This window comes from Phasianus colchicus, chromosome 6 (assembly GCF_987193195.1).
Source record: "Phasianus colchicus chromosome 6, bPhaCol1.hap1.1, whole genome shotgun sequence".
NCBI classification, from domain to species: Eukaryota; Metazoa; Chordata; class Aves; order Galliformes; family Phasianidae; genus Phasianus; species Phasianus colchicus.
This window is the reverse complement of record NC_143441.1, coordinates 29,560,531-29,579,120: the sequence shown is the minus strand read 5'-3', so window position 1 is coordinate 29,579,120 and position 18,590 is coordinate 29,560,531. Positions and strand designations below refer to the sequence as shown.

The following is an 18,590-nucleotide window of genomic DNA, read 5'->3' as shown; positions in this document are numbered from 1 at the left end:
GTTTTAACAAAGCAGAATCTCTTAAGAGTTGTTGGAAAATACAGAGAACCAGGGTTTTGATTTGCTTCCCCTCCATCCCTAGTTTTATAATGTTCAATCTTGAGAGACTTTTAAAACTGGAAGCTCACAGAGATGACATAGAAAAAGGCAATGAGAGCATATTAGAAACTCCAGCTTTTTATTGAAATAGTAACTGAAATATTGAACAGAACAAGCTCTTTGGTCCTCATCAGTTGAATTTAGACTGATATAGCCAGTATTCACAAAGGGATTTTTGAAGTAGGTTAAATAAGAACTGCCTAATGAAAAAAATGCACTAGTTTGAAATCAGTCAATTTAATTACTGTGTTTTATGAAGGCCATTACCCATTGCTGATTACTAGGGTGATAAAATCTTTAAGCTTTGGTAGCCTCCATAGGGGGTGAGCCGATCTAAGTAGAGCAAAGTCCAGTCATTATCACCCTAAATACTTGTGTTTCTCATTACAATATTCATTACTTTAGGTTACTGTGAATGCTTTGAGGTCTTTATGTAAGCACTGGTTTCTTCTCCTGTAGATAAATAATGTTGTTTGTACTGATAAGTTTAAATCAAACATTTAAATACTGGTGCAGTAAAAAAAAAAAGGCTATGTCCCAATATATAAATGCATACATTTATGGCTGTGAGTAGCCATATATATATTCATCTTCATGACCGTGTGCTTATTTCTGTAGTCTACTACTAGTTGGATAGGAAACGAAGACAGATATCTGTTGTCTTGTTTTTTTTTCAGTCTGTTTTGGTACTTAAATGAGCTTCTTCACAGCAGACTGGAATGGGGTTTAACGTCCCTACTAACAATCTATTAGGGTAGTGTTTTTCAAGAGGAAATTTGAGCTATGAAGTAACTGAACTGACTTACCCAAGACCAGCAGATGAGGGCTGCAGCTGTTTGTCTCCATGCCAGCCTAGGGCCTCTAGCTTCCCTTTCCCTGCTGCCGTTTGCAGGTCATGGTGTGTTGCTGCCCCTCTAAATCTTTGTTGTGGCCTGCTGGCTGACACAGCAGCTTCATGAAACCAGTGCCACTCAGAAGAGTACTTCAACATTGTTTCCCCTCTGCTTTAAAAATACCTGTATTTTAAAAGACCGTTTGAAACATACCCATCAGTGAGAGGTGTAGGTCTGGGCTGCTGGGAGGTGAGCCCAGCCTGCAGAAGGAGACTGAAGAACTTGGTGTAACTATCTGGGGAGGTTTGAGCCTGGAGAAATACGTATGGTTCATGTATTTTTAGGAGCCAGAGATTACTGCCAGAAAGCGAGAACGTGTGAAGCTGAGAGCAAGGCTGTCACTGGAGCACATAACTGCAAGTTGGCCATGTCTTAAGTCTATTAAGAATATTTCTAACTACCATGAGGATGAAGTTCCGAATAAGCAGGGACAGTGGGAACAGACAGCTTCGCAGTGCTTTTATGTGATTTAGCAGTAGGTCAAACCTGGCATACAGGATCACTTTGCCTGCCTGATGTATACTTGTTCTTAGTAAAGACAGCGTTTCTTCTGGTTTGCTGTAAATGAGTAATTGAGTAAATGAGTTGTAAATAGATGGGAATGGAGTTTCACCTTCATTTTAGTACTGGAAGATTACTCCTTAAAACTAAAGAAGAAAGTACAAGATTTTTGCCAAAGATATCATCTGTCTTATTTGTTGATTACACAATAGGGTCAAGTAGGTATGAGTGAATCCAGGGGAAAAAGGGGTCTAGATATTCACCCTAAGACTTAAATTGATTCTTTGTCTGTACCTTAAGATAATATCTTACTATCTCCTCAAAGGATTTCACAGGGTAAAAAGATATAGATTTCCAATATGGTACAGATATCTTTTATAAGAATTCCTCCAGCCCTTGTCAGATGAAGTAAAAAGCTTAAAATCAACTAACCAACAAAAATCTGGCTCCAGTCCTTTTTATTCATCTGCACACTACTTTTAAAGCCAGCGTATGTTTCCTTTTCCCTTGCAAAGGCCCAGATTCTCCCCCTGCAGAGAGGATCAGAGAGAACAAGCCACATGTGACAGTAGTTAATCATGTAGCTTAATGCACTATTAGAAGGCACTCAGATAACGAAGCGATGAGAGCAGCAGAAGAGAAGCTGTAAGAGATCATTCCCTTTGCACAAAAAGCCTGCAGGAATAGGAGAAGGGAGAGTGGTATGTAATCTTCCTACAGGTATTTTCCTGCTGGAAAACAGCGTAGAGGTCAAGAGAAAGAAGAAAAGGATCTATCTGATTGTATGAATCTGTCCACTACACATTAGTGGTGGCTTCACTAGTAGCTCCTCAGTTATTGCTTCTCCTGAAAACCTTTGAATAAGCTCAGTGGAAAAGATAATCAGGGCCCAGGTTTTTTGTGGTAGATGTCCTTGAGGCAGTGCAGACAGCGAATGCTTAAGCTCCTCTGCCTTGTTCTGAACCTGCACCCTGGAAAACTGATGGGGAATGAGCTGAAGAAAATGCATGCCAATAGTTTCATGGAATGTTTATTTTTAAATATCTAGTTAGTCATTTGTGTAATATTTTCTCTGAAAAGTTCTTACCCCCTTTCTGATATGAGTCTGGAAAATATTCATAGCTTCAAGTAACGTGGAGTGTGGAAGGGAAAAAGTAACAAATGCAAAATTCAGTTTAAACTCAGTCTGCCTTCAGTAATTTGCAAGTTTAATTGAAATGCATGTGCTATCATTGTGTTGTTAAACACTTATGAAACAAGAGCCATTTCTAGAATTAATTTTCTTTATGATTTTTCTGTGGTTTCAACCATTCACATCCAATAGCAGATTTCATTTTGGGATCCTTAATTATGTCTTTAATTTTTTTATGGTTTGCAAAATGGTATGTGTTTAAAACATGAAAAGCTATATAATTAATGACTTGGAAGGTAATGGTTACACTAAAATACCAAGTGAGGAAAGCTGTTCCCTAATACATTGTATTCAGTAGCTAAAATTCCATATGCAGTTTTTAATTTCAATGTAAAATATATCTTTGAGTGGTTATGTCTGAAATGAAGAAAAAACAGTGCCATTTCATGGATGAGCTTCTGCAGGTAATGGAATGCATGCAAAACAAAAGGGAAAGCAGCAATCCTCGTGGAAACAAACAGTAACAAAAGAAAAGGAGCAGTTCATACTGCTCTTCTGATGGGAGTTCTTTGGCCATCTGGGAGCCAAAAAGCAGTGGAAACAAACTAAGCTGAAGACACTGCAGTGTTTCCTCTCTGAGGCAGTGCTCCTTCATTCATCTGGGCTTCCATGAAGACACCTTTACCAGTGCAGTAACCTGACAGGCTGAAGCTCTTGTAGTTCAAGTAAAAATGATCCATATAGTTGTCAGTTTAAAAAAAAAAAAAAAAGTGGATATCGGAAAGAACAACAGATTGAAAACTCTCTACGTTCCAGTTTTGACCATTTGGCATTTTTACATTCTTACAGAATGCCGTGGTAAGAACAGATCGTAGAATCTTAGAATGGTTTGGATTGGAAGGGACCTTTAAGATCATCTGGTTCTTACCTCCCTGCTATAGGCAGGGACACCTCTCTCTAGACCAGGTTGCTCAAAGCCCCATCCAGCCTGGCCTTGAATGCTTCCAGGGAGGGGGCATCCACAACCTCACTGGGCAACCTGTTCCAGTGTCTCACCACCCTCACACTAAAGAATTTCTTCCTAATATCTACTCTAAATCTACCCTCTTCCAGTTTAAAGCCATTTCCCCTCACCCTGTCACTAGATGCCCTTATGAAAAGTCCCTCCCCAGCTTTTCTGTAGGCCCCCTTCAGGTACTGGAAGGCCACTATCAGGTCACCCCGTACCATTCTCTTTTCCAGGGAAGAGCCCCAGCTCTCTCAGCCTGACCCCTAGGGGAGGTGCTCCAGCCCTCTGATTATCTTTGTTGCCCTCCTCTGGACCTGCTCCAGCAGCTCCATGTCCTTCTTGTGCTGGGGGCCCCAGAACTGAACACAGTACTCCAGGTGGGGTTTCATGAGAGCAGAGTGGAGGAGCAGAATCCCTTCCCTTGACGTGCTGCTCGTGCTTCACTTCATGTAACCCAGGATACGGTTGGCCTTCTGGGCTGCAAGCCCATCAAATACATTTTTCTCCAATTTGGCGACTAGGATGTTGTGCTGGACAGTGCCAAATGCTTTGCACAAGTCCAGGTAGATGATATAAGTTGCTCTTCCTTTATCCACTGATACTGTAAATCATAAAAGGCCACCAAGTCTGTGAGTCGTTATTTGCCCTTGCTGAAGCCATGTTGGTTACCACCAGTCACCTCATCTTTATTTTCGATGCGCATTAGTAGGTCCTTCAGGAGGAGCTGCTCCATGATCTGGCCAGGGACAGAGGTGAGACTAACTGTCTTGTAGTCTCTTGGATCTTCTTTTTTTTTCCCTTCTTGAAAATGAGGTCCCCTTATCTAGTCAGTAGGAATAATATAGTTCTGGTCTCTTCTAACCCAAGGTAATATACTTTGGTAGAGCAGGAATTATGTGATCACTTAATTCAAAACTCAGGCCAAAAAAAATTACAGGAGTTTTCCATGACTTTTCTCTGACTTCCATATCTCAAGACTAGGATCCTTATGGGAGATGAATGATGGGATGTGTTCCTCCTTCTCTTAACTCTGAATATTATTGCTGCATAGGACACCGCCCCTTTCATAGAAAAGCGGTTAGCTTTTCTGAAGCACAGCAGATGCTCTTTCTTCTCTTGTAGCTATTGAACTATGCTAGATCTCTCTTATTTCCAAGGATCTAAAGAGGTCAGTAGTTGCTGCCATTGGAAATATCACAAGGAGATCCGTAGAAGAGGACCACCACAAAATGCCTGGGAAAGGTGCTGAAGTATGACATGTAAATTCTTAAGAATAGTCTATAAACTGAGAGTTTAAAGTTTCTTATTTTAAAACTACGAGGTGATGTAGGGAAACAAAAGCAGCTGAAATTTCACCTTTGTCATCTCTTTCAAGAATCTTGTGGTTACTCAATGTTTTGTCTTCTGTAGTCAATACCAAATGCAGCATGTTGATACACTAATTGAGGGGAGAAAAATCTGTTTGATTGTTTGGATATCAGTCTTTCTAGTTAGTTTGGGAGAGTCTGAGCCAACTCTGATATTACAGGCTGAAATGTAGTGTTGTCTACAATTAAAGATACTTTCCACTTTCTTGCTTTCTTTTTCATAAGCCCTATCAAGTTCTAATCCTTCAGGCTGAAATTTTCTGAAATTGCTGTTTGCTTCCAGCACAAGTTCTGTGGGTTGTTTTTTTTAAAAAAACTTTTTTTTTTTTTTTTTTTTTTTTTGGATAAAGATTAAAGACAGTGTCATAAAGCAAAATGAATAACATGCTTAAATCAAGGGAGTCAACCCTAACTCTTGACATTTCCTATCTTTGAAGTGTTAAGAGTCTGCAGTCATAATGTTCTGTTAACATGCATTTGTGTGTCATGTATGTATAATTTACAGACTACATTTTAGTCTGTTCTCCCGATAGCCTGGCATCAAGATGACTGCTAGAGACAAAGAGGACTGACTTTAGAGAAGAATTAATAGACATTCAAACACTTGAATTCGTATGCAGAAACTTTAGGCAGTGCATCTTTTCTCATTACATGTAAGTTATTAAAATAACACCGTTGTTTGTTTTGTATTCAAAACAGAGTTTACCATTAAATATGTAACAATTTAGCAGCTGCTGTTCCCCTTGGAAGGAAAACTTGAATTTTGCTGAAAATCTGTTCTGTTTCTGTTAGAAATTAAGCTTTTTTTCATATAAACTAATATTTTGTCTTTTTACTGTGGCAGTGCTAGTTAAATCAGACTATGGTGAATTGCAAAGAAATAAATCACAACAGACATTAATCTAGATGAGGGCTAAGTAATTAACTCCATAGAAGCTTGGTGTATACTGTGTCTGTGACACTAGACTGACTGCTGTGCATAGAATAAATGCAGTATTTAGGCTGCCTATGGGATTCCACCCCTTCAATTAAGTAAACAAATATATAGAGAGCTACTCTGGAGTGTATCCTTTGTGGTCTAAACACTGTATCTTATTAAAATCATCTGCATGCAGTATGTGGGGTTTGAGTTCCTGCCAGTGGTTTCATCCATTGTTAACGGTGATGCTCGGCTCTCCCAAGAGTTAAATACAGTGGTACCATAGTTATGTGGAAAGGGTGCTCTTGGTTACTTTGGTGGCCATTTCCTTGCGCATTACCTCCCACTTTGTTTCCATCCATGTGTGTGGCATAGGGTGTTGCCTGGAAAAATATAGGCTTTTTCAGGAAAAAAGAAATCCATATAGATTGAGAAAAATGTCAGAGACATTCTGGAATGGATTCTGTGGGCCAAGAGCAGGGCCAGAATAGGTGCGTGCCTGCCGACTTTGTGTGTGTGCCTATCAAGGTACTTCACATTTACATCTGTATATCTGTTTTCACCTCGGTGTCAGTGATAAAACATCTGTTGAACACTGGAAGATTAGATCACGTGTTTAAAGGAGAACTGCTATTCCCATTTCTGATCTGTACGCATTATGATCCTCATCCTGCAGGTCCTTATTTTTACCCAGAGAATTACACTGATCATCTGTCCTGCTTTGCAGAAAAGACTGAGCTACAACTATTGCAGTAATTGTATTTTACCATCATACAAACATTTTTACCTACAGTGTCATAAATACATTCAGGCATTGTTAATCCACTGCATAAAGTATTTGCAAGATTTCTTTTCAATCCAGTGTAATTTTAGAGGGTGATATGGATGATACAGGCTGACAAAATTCTGCTAGGGAAAATGGCAAAAATGATATTCTCCTGAAGCTGCATTTATTTGATGACGCTATTAAATTGAAAGAATATAAAAATGGTGATAAGCCACACACAGAGATAAATTAGTGTGAATTTTAAGATTTCAGTCATTAAAATTAATTTACTCGCTAGAAAACTTGCTGTTTTTCACAAACTCAATATTCTCATGTTTTAATTAGCTAGCTCTTCAAAGAGTGATTAAACAGCCTTTGTCAAAAAATATAATAGCAACAGAACATTTCAGAGATGAGAGGAGCATTAATTTTCATATAGTTTTTGTTCTCCTCGTTTAACATAAGATTTTCTTGCTCGTGCAGCTCTGCCAAAGAGGAGACGAGTGAATAGGATTCTGTGTAAGGCCAGCCTTTACCTCCAGAGAGCAGAAAGCATGAATGCACTGAATGAAGGATACATATTAATCAGAAAGCTCCTGATCTCTAGGAGCATGGTGACTAGCTATAAAAACCCGTCACGTAACTTAGGTCAGAATAGGGTTTTCTGTATGCAAAACCAAGAAAATAAAGCACTGTACTTATATAAATCGTTGGAATGGGTCACAGATTTTTGACTTGGGAGCCTCTATCACCCTTGAAGTGTTGCTTGGACCACCGTGCAGGCTCGTCTGCAAACGTCTAATTGAAAACAGTGTGTGGCTGCAGACCACATACATTTGGCAGATTGCTCCGAGCCGTGGTGTAACGGTTCATTTTCAGATTCTCCTTTTACACCTGTGTTCATGAAACGTGTGTGTTAGAGGTGATTATAGATCGTTTGGGTTGGAAAAATGCACTCCTCCAAATTAACCCAGGAGTCAGAGACAATGTTGAGAAAGGTCTTCCACTGCTATTTTTCCTTTGAGCTATCAGAACTCCAGGTAAAGGTGAAAAAAATGTAATTATTAACCTAGCGCTCTGGATTGCACAATACTTTCACCGGTAATCAGCACTGCAGTTTGTGAACCGGTATCACAATGACAGCTAAATTGACCATGAGGTACAGTCATTAAAAAGAAATACAATAGGTTGAATATGGACTACTGTGTTCCCTTTGAGAGTTTGGGAAGCTGGCTTCTCCAAAGTGAGGCTGCTGCCCTTGAAATTGCTGTTGCATTTTCTCCTTCTCAGGAGGGTCCGCAGCCCTCGCAGAACAGTGGTGCTGGACAAGAGCATGGAGGGATGAAGGCAGAAAGAGTTGTCCATTCCCATCCCATAGATTTAGAGGCTCCAGGAAATGCACTGAGCCAGGAATAAAGTGAAATATCCTCAATGAATAATTCATGCCCTGGAAAGTGGTTTTTCAGGGAAACTGAAGCTATACAGAGATTTGGACAAATTGAGCTGAAACACTTTCAGCAATAAAAAAGATGGATAGGAGGGGAGTGCACTGAAAAACTTGAAATATGGTGCAGTATCTTATTTCAACTTCCTGGATATTCAGGGTTGGATGTTTTTTTGGTTGGTCTAGAAAAGATTTTTTTTTTTAATAGACATAAATTATAAGAGATGTTACAAGAAAGTGTTTAATGATCTGAAAATGAAATTAAATTTATGCTGATTTGTGTCTTCAGGCACTGTTTTTCTGTTGTTTTTCTGCTTGCCTGGGGAACCTAGTACTAGCAAGCACAGCTGGCAGTGTTGACAGGTGTCTCTTCTTAAGCACAAATAACCCTTCCCTGAGTTCTGCATTAAGATTTTAAGGGTAGTAATGTTCAGGGAAGTTCCTAAAAGCATGGTTTCTGTAGAAACACAGGGACATAAAGCTCGTGTTTGGATGATGTCTGGTGTATGGATTGGAAGCTCTGCACTCTGAGGATACCTCTGCCTTGACAAGAAGCTGGAGAAGGCTGTTTCTGGTGAAACCCCTGTTTGTGCTGCTACCTGTGACTAGCTTGCCTTGGGAGCCTCAGGAAGAGAGAGAACTCCCATATTCTCTTATCAGAATGCATATATGCCATCTTCTTGGTCAGTACTAGCGTCAAGGAGAGCACGTTTGTGATTCAGGGCTGGAGATCTAGCAGGTAAGCGATGTGCGCGGCTGGAGCTCAGGTAGCACAGAATGGCCTTAGAAGTTTCATATATCCAAAGGCTCCTGCCCCTCCGCTCCCTGTGAGGAGCTGCAGGCTCCCATGAGGCCTCTCCTCAGCCTCTTCTCCTCTGAGCTGAACAAACCAAGACACCTCAGTCTCTCTTCATATGCCTTGCTTGCCTAGACCCTGCTCAATCTTCATAACTTCCTTTAGATGATCTTTACTATAAGGTTTTATGTCCTCGTATTGTGGTGCCCAAAACTGTACACAGTTGCTTCTAAGCATTGTTGTTCTAAGTCTGCTGTAACTCTGTGGCTCTGGAGAGGTGAAAAGAAAAAATCAACCTTCTGTAACTGGCCTGTGCAACCCAACCAGATAAATCCCGTCAGCTCAACACATTATCACCAAAATTGAAGAGGTTGAGATTAATACCAGAGACCAGAGGCTTCTGACTTACCAGAATGCAGCCACCTTTGGCTGTTGGGAAGGAGACAAATGAGAATGGGGAGATCTCCTTGTATATTCATATAAGCCTTATGTCAGTGCATCCCATCATCTCACTTTCTAAGCACTTTGTATTCCATTCTGTCCAGTCAGTGGTTGCCTTCCTATAGTTTCTGTGCGTGTGGCAGACCCAGGGAAGCACAAGCTGGGTAAGGTTCACGTGGGTACGATGTTATTTGTCCCTAATAAGATAACCTGGTAACTGTAGCACGCTACAAGAATAGTTAGGAATCTACTTGGTGTTACTGTCTGGAACGCAGCCTGAGCTTGCTGAAATTGCCAGTCCACCACTCCAGTATTTGGCAGTAGCTGTGGCTGCTGCGTTCTGGTCCTTGTGTGCAGTGCGAGGGGCTGCACTGAGCTCCCTTTGCATGGGAGTCTCAGGTTGCTGGCTGGGAGGTGCTGCCCAGGGAGTGCTTCCTTTTCAGCAGTGGTGTTTGTGCTGCTCCGTTCCATCAGAAGCTTTACTGACACTTTTTCTCACCAAAATCATAGTAATGGTGGTGGTGGACAAATTAACTCTGAGAGTTTGCATGACATAAATCAGCTTTTGAATATCATCGAGAAGCAGTTTGTGAACTAGTTGAAATGATAAAATGTTATGTGTGTATGATGCTTAGTATGTTATAGGTTACTGATCATTTATCAAACTGTTACAGATATTCATTTTATAGATAGAAGTGCTTTTGGAAGATATTCCATGGATTTTAAATGAGGAGAGGGTTCTCACAAGGTTAGAGTGATAGAAAGAAAATGCTGATTGTTGAGAAATGAAAGAACCTCAGTTGTCCCAAGTTAAGTAGCTTCACCCTATAAAAAATGAATCAGCATTTTAGCATCTTGCTAAAATGTTTTCTTGCATTACCTGTGTCCAGCTGAGCACACGTAACTTCTGCACAAGCAGGAGCAGGTTTGTGTGGATGCATAAACTTGTAGTCACACTTGCAGCCTGAACTCTTCTGATATTTTAAAAGCTGGATAGAAGACCAAACAACTCCTAACATCTGAACAGACAAAGTTTGGCTTAAGTCACCACATTGCTTTGGTAATACTGGTTTTCCTCATTAGAATTGCTATCTGATGCAACCTAAATACACTGTGGTATTTAAGCTAAAGCGGTGTGAGTAATTCAGTTAATTAATTAGCTGCAGGTAGCGCTTACGTTCCCTTGTGCAGGGATCAAAGCAGAACACTTAATAACATTTATTTTCTTGTTCTGCTCCATAGCATGGTGTCAGTTCATTCAAATAACCTTATGACCCAAATGTTAATATAAGTTATTATATTACCTTATGCTTTGGTGAATATTTCCGCTCTGTGTAGTGATTATGACTGCTGGAACTCAACACATGCTGCTTTGGAGTAACTGAAAGTGGACAGAGAAATGCCGTATGAGTAAGAAATACCTAAACAGCTCTAAGTCCCTACCCTTCTCCTACACATTTATTTTCTTCCACCCTTGCCCTGGGATTTGCAGTACAACCACTGCATCAGGAAAGCTGAAATGGAGAGTTTGGCCCACGGAGGGACACGAGCCTTCAGCAGTTATCAGTGTGAGTATGCCGGCTGAAGGAACTTTAATTGACAATGACTGGGAGCATTAATTCATACAAGAATTTGGAGTTTGTGGATGCTTTCATTTTTGTTTGTGGTCTTTTGTCTTATAACTTGTGTGGTTCAGCATTAGGGACTTCATAGAAAGAAGAATAAAAGTTGTTTTCCCTTGACTTGACTGCATCCCTGAGGGATTTAGATTAGAGAGGTTTGTTCTACTACCAGACTATTAGTAGAACTCTCCCTTTGTTGAAGGCATGATGCAATGTGTGAGATTAAATAAGGTAAAAAAAACCCAAAGATTTAAGTAATTAGATTGCATGTGGACCCTGAATGTTTTCATCTGTGTGCTAACGGTCTTCACTTAAATTACTGTTTTGTGATTTGAAGCATTAAAAAAGGCCTGAGCCCTTCTGAAGCTGTTAGTTAGCCATACTGCATATCTACGTTTGCAGGGAGGATGTTCAGTTTTCAGTTTGTTGTCATTTGGGCTTTGATTTATTTGTCTGTGGCCGTGCTGTGGTGTAAAGGGAATTAAATTATCGCAATGTAATAAATACATTGCTTTTTTTTTTTCTTTTGATGTATTATCATCTTGAGCCACTTAATACAATGTAAAGCCATTTGGGATTTAAAAAGACAACAAGAAATGAGGCTTTATTAAATTCACAGAATCTTTTGCCTAATATATCGTTCCACTTTAACGATTTCACTACTTGACATAACTGAGGCTTATTTAATGTTTTCATTCAGTTTGACAAATGATAGTGCTATGCACATCATGAGAAAGAAAGTCTTTTAGAACACCAGCAACGGTAACATAGAATGTGATGCACAGATGGCTTTGGCTTCATCTGTAATGGAAGGATCTTTGCATTGTCTCTCAGCTTACTCTGCAGGCGTTTGTGTAGGCGTGTGTGTGACCAAACCTTTGCTATGGGCGCTTGTGTGTTGGTGAAGTGACCTTCATCTTGATGTTAATGTTTCCTTCTGCTGAATGTTCTTCAAAGAACAGAGCTTTCTTTCAACTGAAGACCACAGCAGATCCATATCTGTGTGTGTGTGAAGGGGACTGGGCTGGCTCCCATGGTTTGCTCCTGGAACTCTGGTCTCCATTCCAAAAGTCAAAGAGAAAAATGCAGAAGTGGAAGATGGAGGCATATTGAGGGCTGGTAGCTTTCACACAGGTGGTGTTTTTTTGGTCTGCAACCTCAGTAAATATTGAGCTGTACTATATTCAGTATTTCAGTAGGCAAAACAAAGCTACTGTATGCCAGCCCTTCATATAACATGGCTGAGTCATTGGTATATGCCCTCTATGTGGGAAACTTTAAAACATATGCTAGATCATTGCCTGGAATATTGGCTGCAGAGGCAAAACTAGATGCATAGTAGTTGAAAATCTCATTGACTTCATTGAGATATAAGGAGGTATTGCAAATACCCATCCATGCAATCAACTCTGAACTTGCAACAGTGTACACACAGGGTTAACGTTAGGCTTTTATGCAAGTTCTTGCCCAAATTGGGCTTCCCTGTTTGTGAAAATCACTTTTGCTCAGTCTCCAGCCATATGGACTGCTGTAGGGAAGGAAGGGAGTGAGGACGACTTGCTTGTGTTCCAGTTTGGACCATCTCAGTTTGCGTTGTCTTCCAGAAATTGCAGTGTTGGATCCAGCTAGAAATGACCACTATTTTGCCATATCACCACTGCGTTTTATCACGAAGTTCTGCTGTGGGTTACAGGCTCCTCTTGAAGCCTGATGTTCAAGAGCTCTTCACCAGAAACATCAGTGCTATTGAATGGAAACGGATCTTACAAGTCAATTTCAAAACAGATGCCGGCAGGGCAGTCTCCAGTTGGTTTAACATTCCCCTTATAGTGCATGTTTCCTCATGGTAAATTCCTTAACATAGAGGAGGGTAACTAAGATAACAGAATATATTTATTTTACTAAGAGCTTTAATGAACTTCAGGAACATGGTTTCAGTACAACGTTGTAAAAGCACTGTTACCTTGTACCCACTGACCTCGGTCCTGCAAACAATTACTCTTGGCCACGTGTGTGCAGTGAAACACACGTGCATGTGTCATAGAGATCGAGCTTGTCGTAGTTTGGAAAATCAGAAAGATTAACAAAAGGCCTCTGCAACAATGCTTAAGCAAAGAACTTCTCCCCAGAATCCTGCAGAGAGATGAGCTTTTCTCTCTGCCGCCGGAGCTGGGTGGAGAACGGTGGCGTTGTGCCGGGATGGGGCAGCACTGCAGGCTGACATGGATGGCCATGGGCTGTGGCAGGAGCCGTGCCTCGGCCCGGGGCTGTCATCCCTGTCCTGTCTCTCCGCAGCTGGCGGTCCCGCACAACGACGAATGGACGCGCTTCGCTCGGACCCTGGTGGAGATCCGTGCCAACCGGGCCGACAGTGAGGAGGAGGGGGCGGTGGAGCTGGCGGCATAGAGAAGAGGAGGAGCGGCCTTCCCTGCCGAGCCCGTCGTGCTGTGGCTGCCGATGCCAGCGTGCGTGCCAGTATTGCTCAGAGCATTCCATATTAATCACACGGCTTTACACGGGGCTGAAAAAATCCAGAGCATTTTCGTACTTTATATTTCTGTCTGAAAAGTAAGAAAGAAAAGACAAATCAACCCTTTATGGGTTTAGTTGTTGCCTTTTAACTACTTAGTAGCTGTATTTAATGGGTAGGAACCCCTGGTTAAACTTGTGCTCACATTGCCCTTCTGGCGTAGTCCTATTAAATCCATATGAAGCCAGATATGATTATGTGCAGATGTGGTGTGCTTCACTGTATGGGACTGGGCCAAAGGCTTTAGATGTGGTGTTTCACATGGTGACTTACATTATGAATGGATGTACTATACGAAAGTTGCTGCTCCTTATTTATTGCGGTGTGCTGCATGGAACATATTTATTTGAAAGCATTAAAATAAACGATCCTAAAGCATGTGCATAATGAGAGAACTGCATTGTCTGTGTGCTGCTGTAGAGGTTACATTAAAGTCCGCGTAACAATTACAGTACATCAGTTGTGCTTAAGATGTAAGATCTATAAAGGTTGGTTTGAGTGGATGGAGTGCGTTTCCTTTCCTTTTTTTAAGATGCCCATTATTTCTAGGCACTTTAACAATATTTCAAATACAGTTGGTCACTGATACTTGTCATGCAAGTTAACACTAACAGTCTGACAAAGGGTTGTGGTTCCCGAGTATGACACTAGTGTTGCCAATAAAATGTATCCAGCCAGTTCTGTCGCAGTGTGGTTAATCCTTCCCTGCCAGCAGCGCTCAGCACATTCATTACTGGGCACTGGGAAATGGGGCTTTGCCGGCTTGCAGAGCACTACTGCAGCTGCTGTGTGAGCACACTGAAGTGCAGGGCTGGCCAGCTATGGCCTTGCTGCAGCGGATTCTCTGCAGCTGTTACAGAATAAATTAATCCATGCCAGCTTCTAGGTTTGGTCTCCTCCCTACCCCTATGGTGCATGGTTACCTGCACACAGCACAGCACTGCTGTGTGAACGAGAAGATAAAGGAATAAGGAAAAAAGGTCTTCTCCAGCTGTCTTGACTCAGGTCTGGGTAGGAGACAAGGGAACATTCTCCTTTACAAGAAATTCATGGCTGGAGCACAAGGCAGCAGGGCACAGGCTGAGGGATGGGGCAGGCTGTTGGCAGCACAGCACTGCAGTGACACCTGTGTGTGACTGGGTCTCAGCGTCCCCTGGGCAGACAGGTGAGCCATGACAGCAGGAAGCACTGGAAATCAGGCAGTAACGATTCTGTGTGTTCCCATGGAAGCACATCTCCATGCAGTTAAGGTCGAGACTATATTGGCTAATGCCATCTAGGGCCAGTCACATTCTGAACCATGGGCTGGGTTCCTCACAGGGGGATGTCACATCCCTATGCCTGCAGACACAGGACCTGAGTGCACAGTGGCTTCGGCTATCAGAGTCTGGGGGCACACACACACGCATGCATGTGTCCATCAGAGCCTGTTACAGGCCAAAGGCACTCTGCCCATCACTCTCACAGAGTAAACCCATCACCCTCGCACAGTAAACCCACACCCAAGTGTGTGTACCCAAAACGGGTGCAGTGGGAAAGGGCTCAACCATGGTCTGTTTCCTGTTCACTGTAAGCAGTGCAATGATAGCAGCAAATTTGCTTTCGTTGTTTCCACATTACCTTCAGTTTTTTGAATCAAAGTGAGGGGCAGTTCTGTACTAACATGCAGAAGAACTTCCTTATGGTAAGGGTGATGGAGCACTGGAACAGGCTGTCCATAGAGCGGCTGTGGAGTCCCCTTCTATGGAGATATTCAAGACCCATCTGGATGCCTACCTGTGCGACCTATCATAGGGTACGTGTATGAGCAGGGGGTTGGACTCGATGATCTCTTTTGGTTCCTTCCAATCCCATGATTCTATGAAGTGCACACTGCCCACACTGCCTCTGTGCGTTCTTAGCTCATCAAGTGGCCTTAAGAAGCACCTCAGAAGCACTGCACATTTGCACAGAGCAAAGCCCCGAAGGGCTGACAGCACATGCAGCAGAAGCTTGGACAACCTTGAGCATGAGAAGCATCCAAGGCCTGAGTGTCACAGCAGTGCTGGTGTTGCCACTCGTGTGCGGCAGAGGCACTGAGTAGCACACCACGCTCGGGAATGGCGCTGTGCTCAGCCATCACCCAGTGCACAGCAGAGGTGGCCCAGGTGGCCTGTCTCCTCCTAAGTCAGATGCAGAGCAGTTTGTCAGGTACCCTATTTTTAGCAGGTTTAGAGAAACCTGCTCAAGTTATTTAAGAATTCTGTGGTATATATGGTCATGAAAGCATCTCCACTGTCGGTCTTAAGTAACTTAAACCAACCCCCTTCCTCAGTGACACAGGCAGAAAATCCCTCAGCTCCTGCTGGGCACACAAACAGGAACAGAAGTGGCTGCCTGAGATGCCCCCAATAGGGAACATCATCAGTATTAGAGCAACTCTCTTTTTGACTGACTCAGTGGGACTTGGCTGGGCTGCAGGAAGCAAACAAGGTTACCTTTTACCCTATTCCTTCCAACACTTTGCGTAACTCACCCAGAAACTCAAAGACAGCAAACATCTCAACATCATCCCTGGGGCCTTATGTTCTTAGGGCAATCTGACAATTTCTTGGCCTGTAAGCTTTTCAGAACTTTTGCATCCTTTTGTGTCTGGAGGAAGCTGACAGCACACACAACCAGAGGATCTCTGGACAGAACTGCACTGAGTATCATGAGCTGGGCCACGCATAGGGGAGGCCATCACAGGCTCTTCACCATTCTGTCTCTGCTAACAGAGACGTGTCCTGGCTGCAACAGTCCAAGACATCCCATCCCCAGGCTGCATCAGAAGTGAGTGGCTGCCACCTGGATGTGCACACATATAGGCAGGCACTGACCCAAAAGCACAAAAGGAACAGAAGTCTTGCGAGAGCTGCTGCTTTCCCGTGGAAATTCTTGACAAGATAAGTCAGGCAAAAGCAAGGGATTAAATGGAAAAACAACTCCTAAATTGCCAAAAAAATCTCCAGTGTCAAACACAAGCAGCTCCCAGTGAAAAAGTAACTTTTGTGACAGGACTTAACCAAAAACCATGACAGTTAATTTTGGAGAAATACAAGAGGCGGGCTTTTTACCCATTTTTTAAACAAAGGAACTGTCATTTTAGAAGACTTGAATAGACGAGGCCGAGAGGTTGCAGCCAACAGCTGCCCTGTGCTCTCTGCACAGTGCAGCCCAACTCGGAGGTACAGCTGTTGGTAAGTATCATCTTCCCCTCACCCTCAGGAGTACGAACACTGCAGGCTGCTCTTCTCATACCTTATCGCACTGATAATTTTGAAATACAATTTAGTTCAAGTAAATAATTTTTATGACAACCCAAACACAAATGCAATATAGCAATTTCAGTATTTCAACAAATAGCAATAAAACACAGTATTACCCACCTAATTCTTCTGCAAAGATACTGCATCCATGCATTTTCTCAGTTTACAATCTGTGCTGAAGCCAACACCTCCCATCTTTCAAAAGAAGACAAGCATTCTTCTTCTGTAAACACTAAATTCTTGTCTTAAGAGGTAGCACAGAAGACACCCAACAATAACTTCTATTGCTCCAGAACTCAGAATAACACAAGTCTAGTGGCCTCTATGACAGAGTTATAGCATTGGTGGAAAAGAGAAGAGCAACTGACATCATCTATCTGGACTTGTGCAAAGAAAGCATTTGATACTGTATTGGATAACATCCTTGTCTCTAAATTGAAGATATGTGGCTTTGACAGATGGATCATTTTGTAAGTAAGGAATTTGCTGGATGTCGCACTCAGAGCTGTGTGACCTCCTCAGGGGTTGGTATTGGGATCTGCATGGCTTAACATCTGTGTCTGTGACACAACAGCAGGATTGAGTACACCTGCAGTGAGTTCGCAGATGACAGCGAGATGCATGGTGCAGTCGACAGGCTGGAGGGCAAGAATACTATCCAGATGCACCTGGACAGGCTCGAGAAGTGGGCGTGTGCAAACCTCATGAAGTTCAACAAGGCTCAGTGCAAAGTCTTGCACCTGAGTTGCATCAATCCCAAACACGAATACAGAATGGGAGGAGAATGGACTGAGAGAGGCCAGGAGAAGAAGGATTTAGAAGTGTTGGCTGATAGGAAGCTCAACATGACCTGGCAATGTGCACTTACAAGCCAAGAAAGCCAAGTACATCCTGGGATGCATCAAAAGAAGTGTAACTATAAGGGCACGAGAAGTGAGTGTCCCCTCTCTGCTCCACTTCCCATAAGGCCCCACCTACAGCACTGCGTTCAGCTCTGAGGCCATAGCCTACAGACATGGAGCTGCTGGAGCTCAGAACCTCTTGAGGAAGTCAGGAGAATGATCAGAGGGCTGGAGCAGCTTACCTATGAAGACAGGCTGAGGGAGACCTGGGCTTGTTCGGCTTGGAGAAGAGGTTCTGAGGAGACCTCACTGTAGCTTTCCAGTACCTACAGGGGGCCTACAGAAAAGCTAAAGAAAGACTTTTTTACAAGGGCCTGTAGTAATAGGACAAGGAATAATAACTTTAAATGGAAAGAAAGAAGATTTAGATAGACGTTAGGAAGTAATTCTTCCCTCAGAGGGTGGTGAGGTGCTGGCACAGACTGCCCAGAGAAGCTGTGGTTGCTCCATCCCTGGAAGTGTTCAGGGCCAGAGATTGGATGGGGCCCTGAGCAGCCTATTCAGAGCAGATTTAGAGGGAGGTGTCCCTGGCCATAATGGGAGAAGGTTGGAACCAGGTGATCATTAAGATCCCTTCCAGCTCAGCCCAAGCCAGTCCGTGATTCTATGACTATGAAAAGACAAAAAAAGAAAAAACAAGCAGAAAGGCCTACTTCAATCCTGCTTTTCGACTGAAGAAAAATTTCTTTTTTGTATGACATCAACACCACTGCATGTCTTTTCTACACACACGGACACAGATAACTTTGTTCTCAAACTGCAAACGTTTTTATAGCCCAAACGCCCGAATATTAGCTTTATCTTTAACTTAACTTTATAAAAGAAGTTGAACAAGCCTTTGGATGTACTATCCCATTTCCATAACAGAATACCATGTGTGCA

At 42.5% G+C, this 18,590-nt stretch overlaps 1 protein-coding gene across 7 annotated transcripts in view; it reads left to right on the top strand.

The window, feature by feature from the left end:
* The window catches only part of DYNC1I1 (dynein cytoplasmic 1 intermediate chain 1), a 180,871-nt gene extending 166,682 nt beyond the window's left edge, over positions 1–14,189 (top strand). For all 7 annotated transcript variants that reach the window (XM_090142776.1, XM_090142777.1, XM_090142775.1 and 4 more), the window contains one exon: positions 13,285–14,189. In XM_090142776.1, coding sequence (XP_089998902.1) covers positions 13,285–13,395 — 111 coding nt within the window. In that variant the 3' untranslated portion in view covers positions 13,396–14,189. The remainder of the gene's footprint in view (positions 1–13,284) is intronic.
* The last annotated feature ends 4,401 nt before the right edge of the window (positions 14,190–18,590 follow it).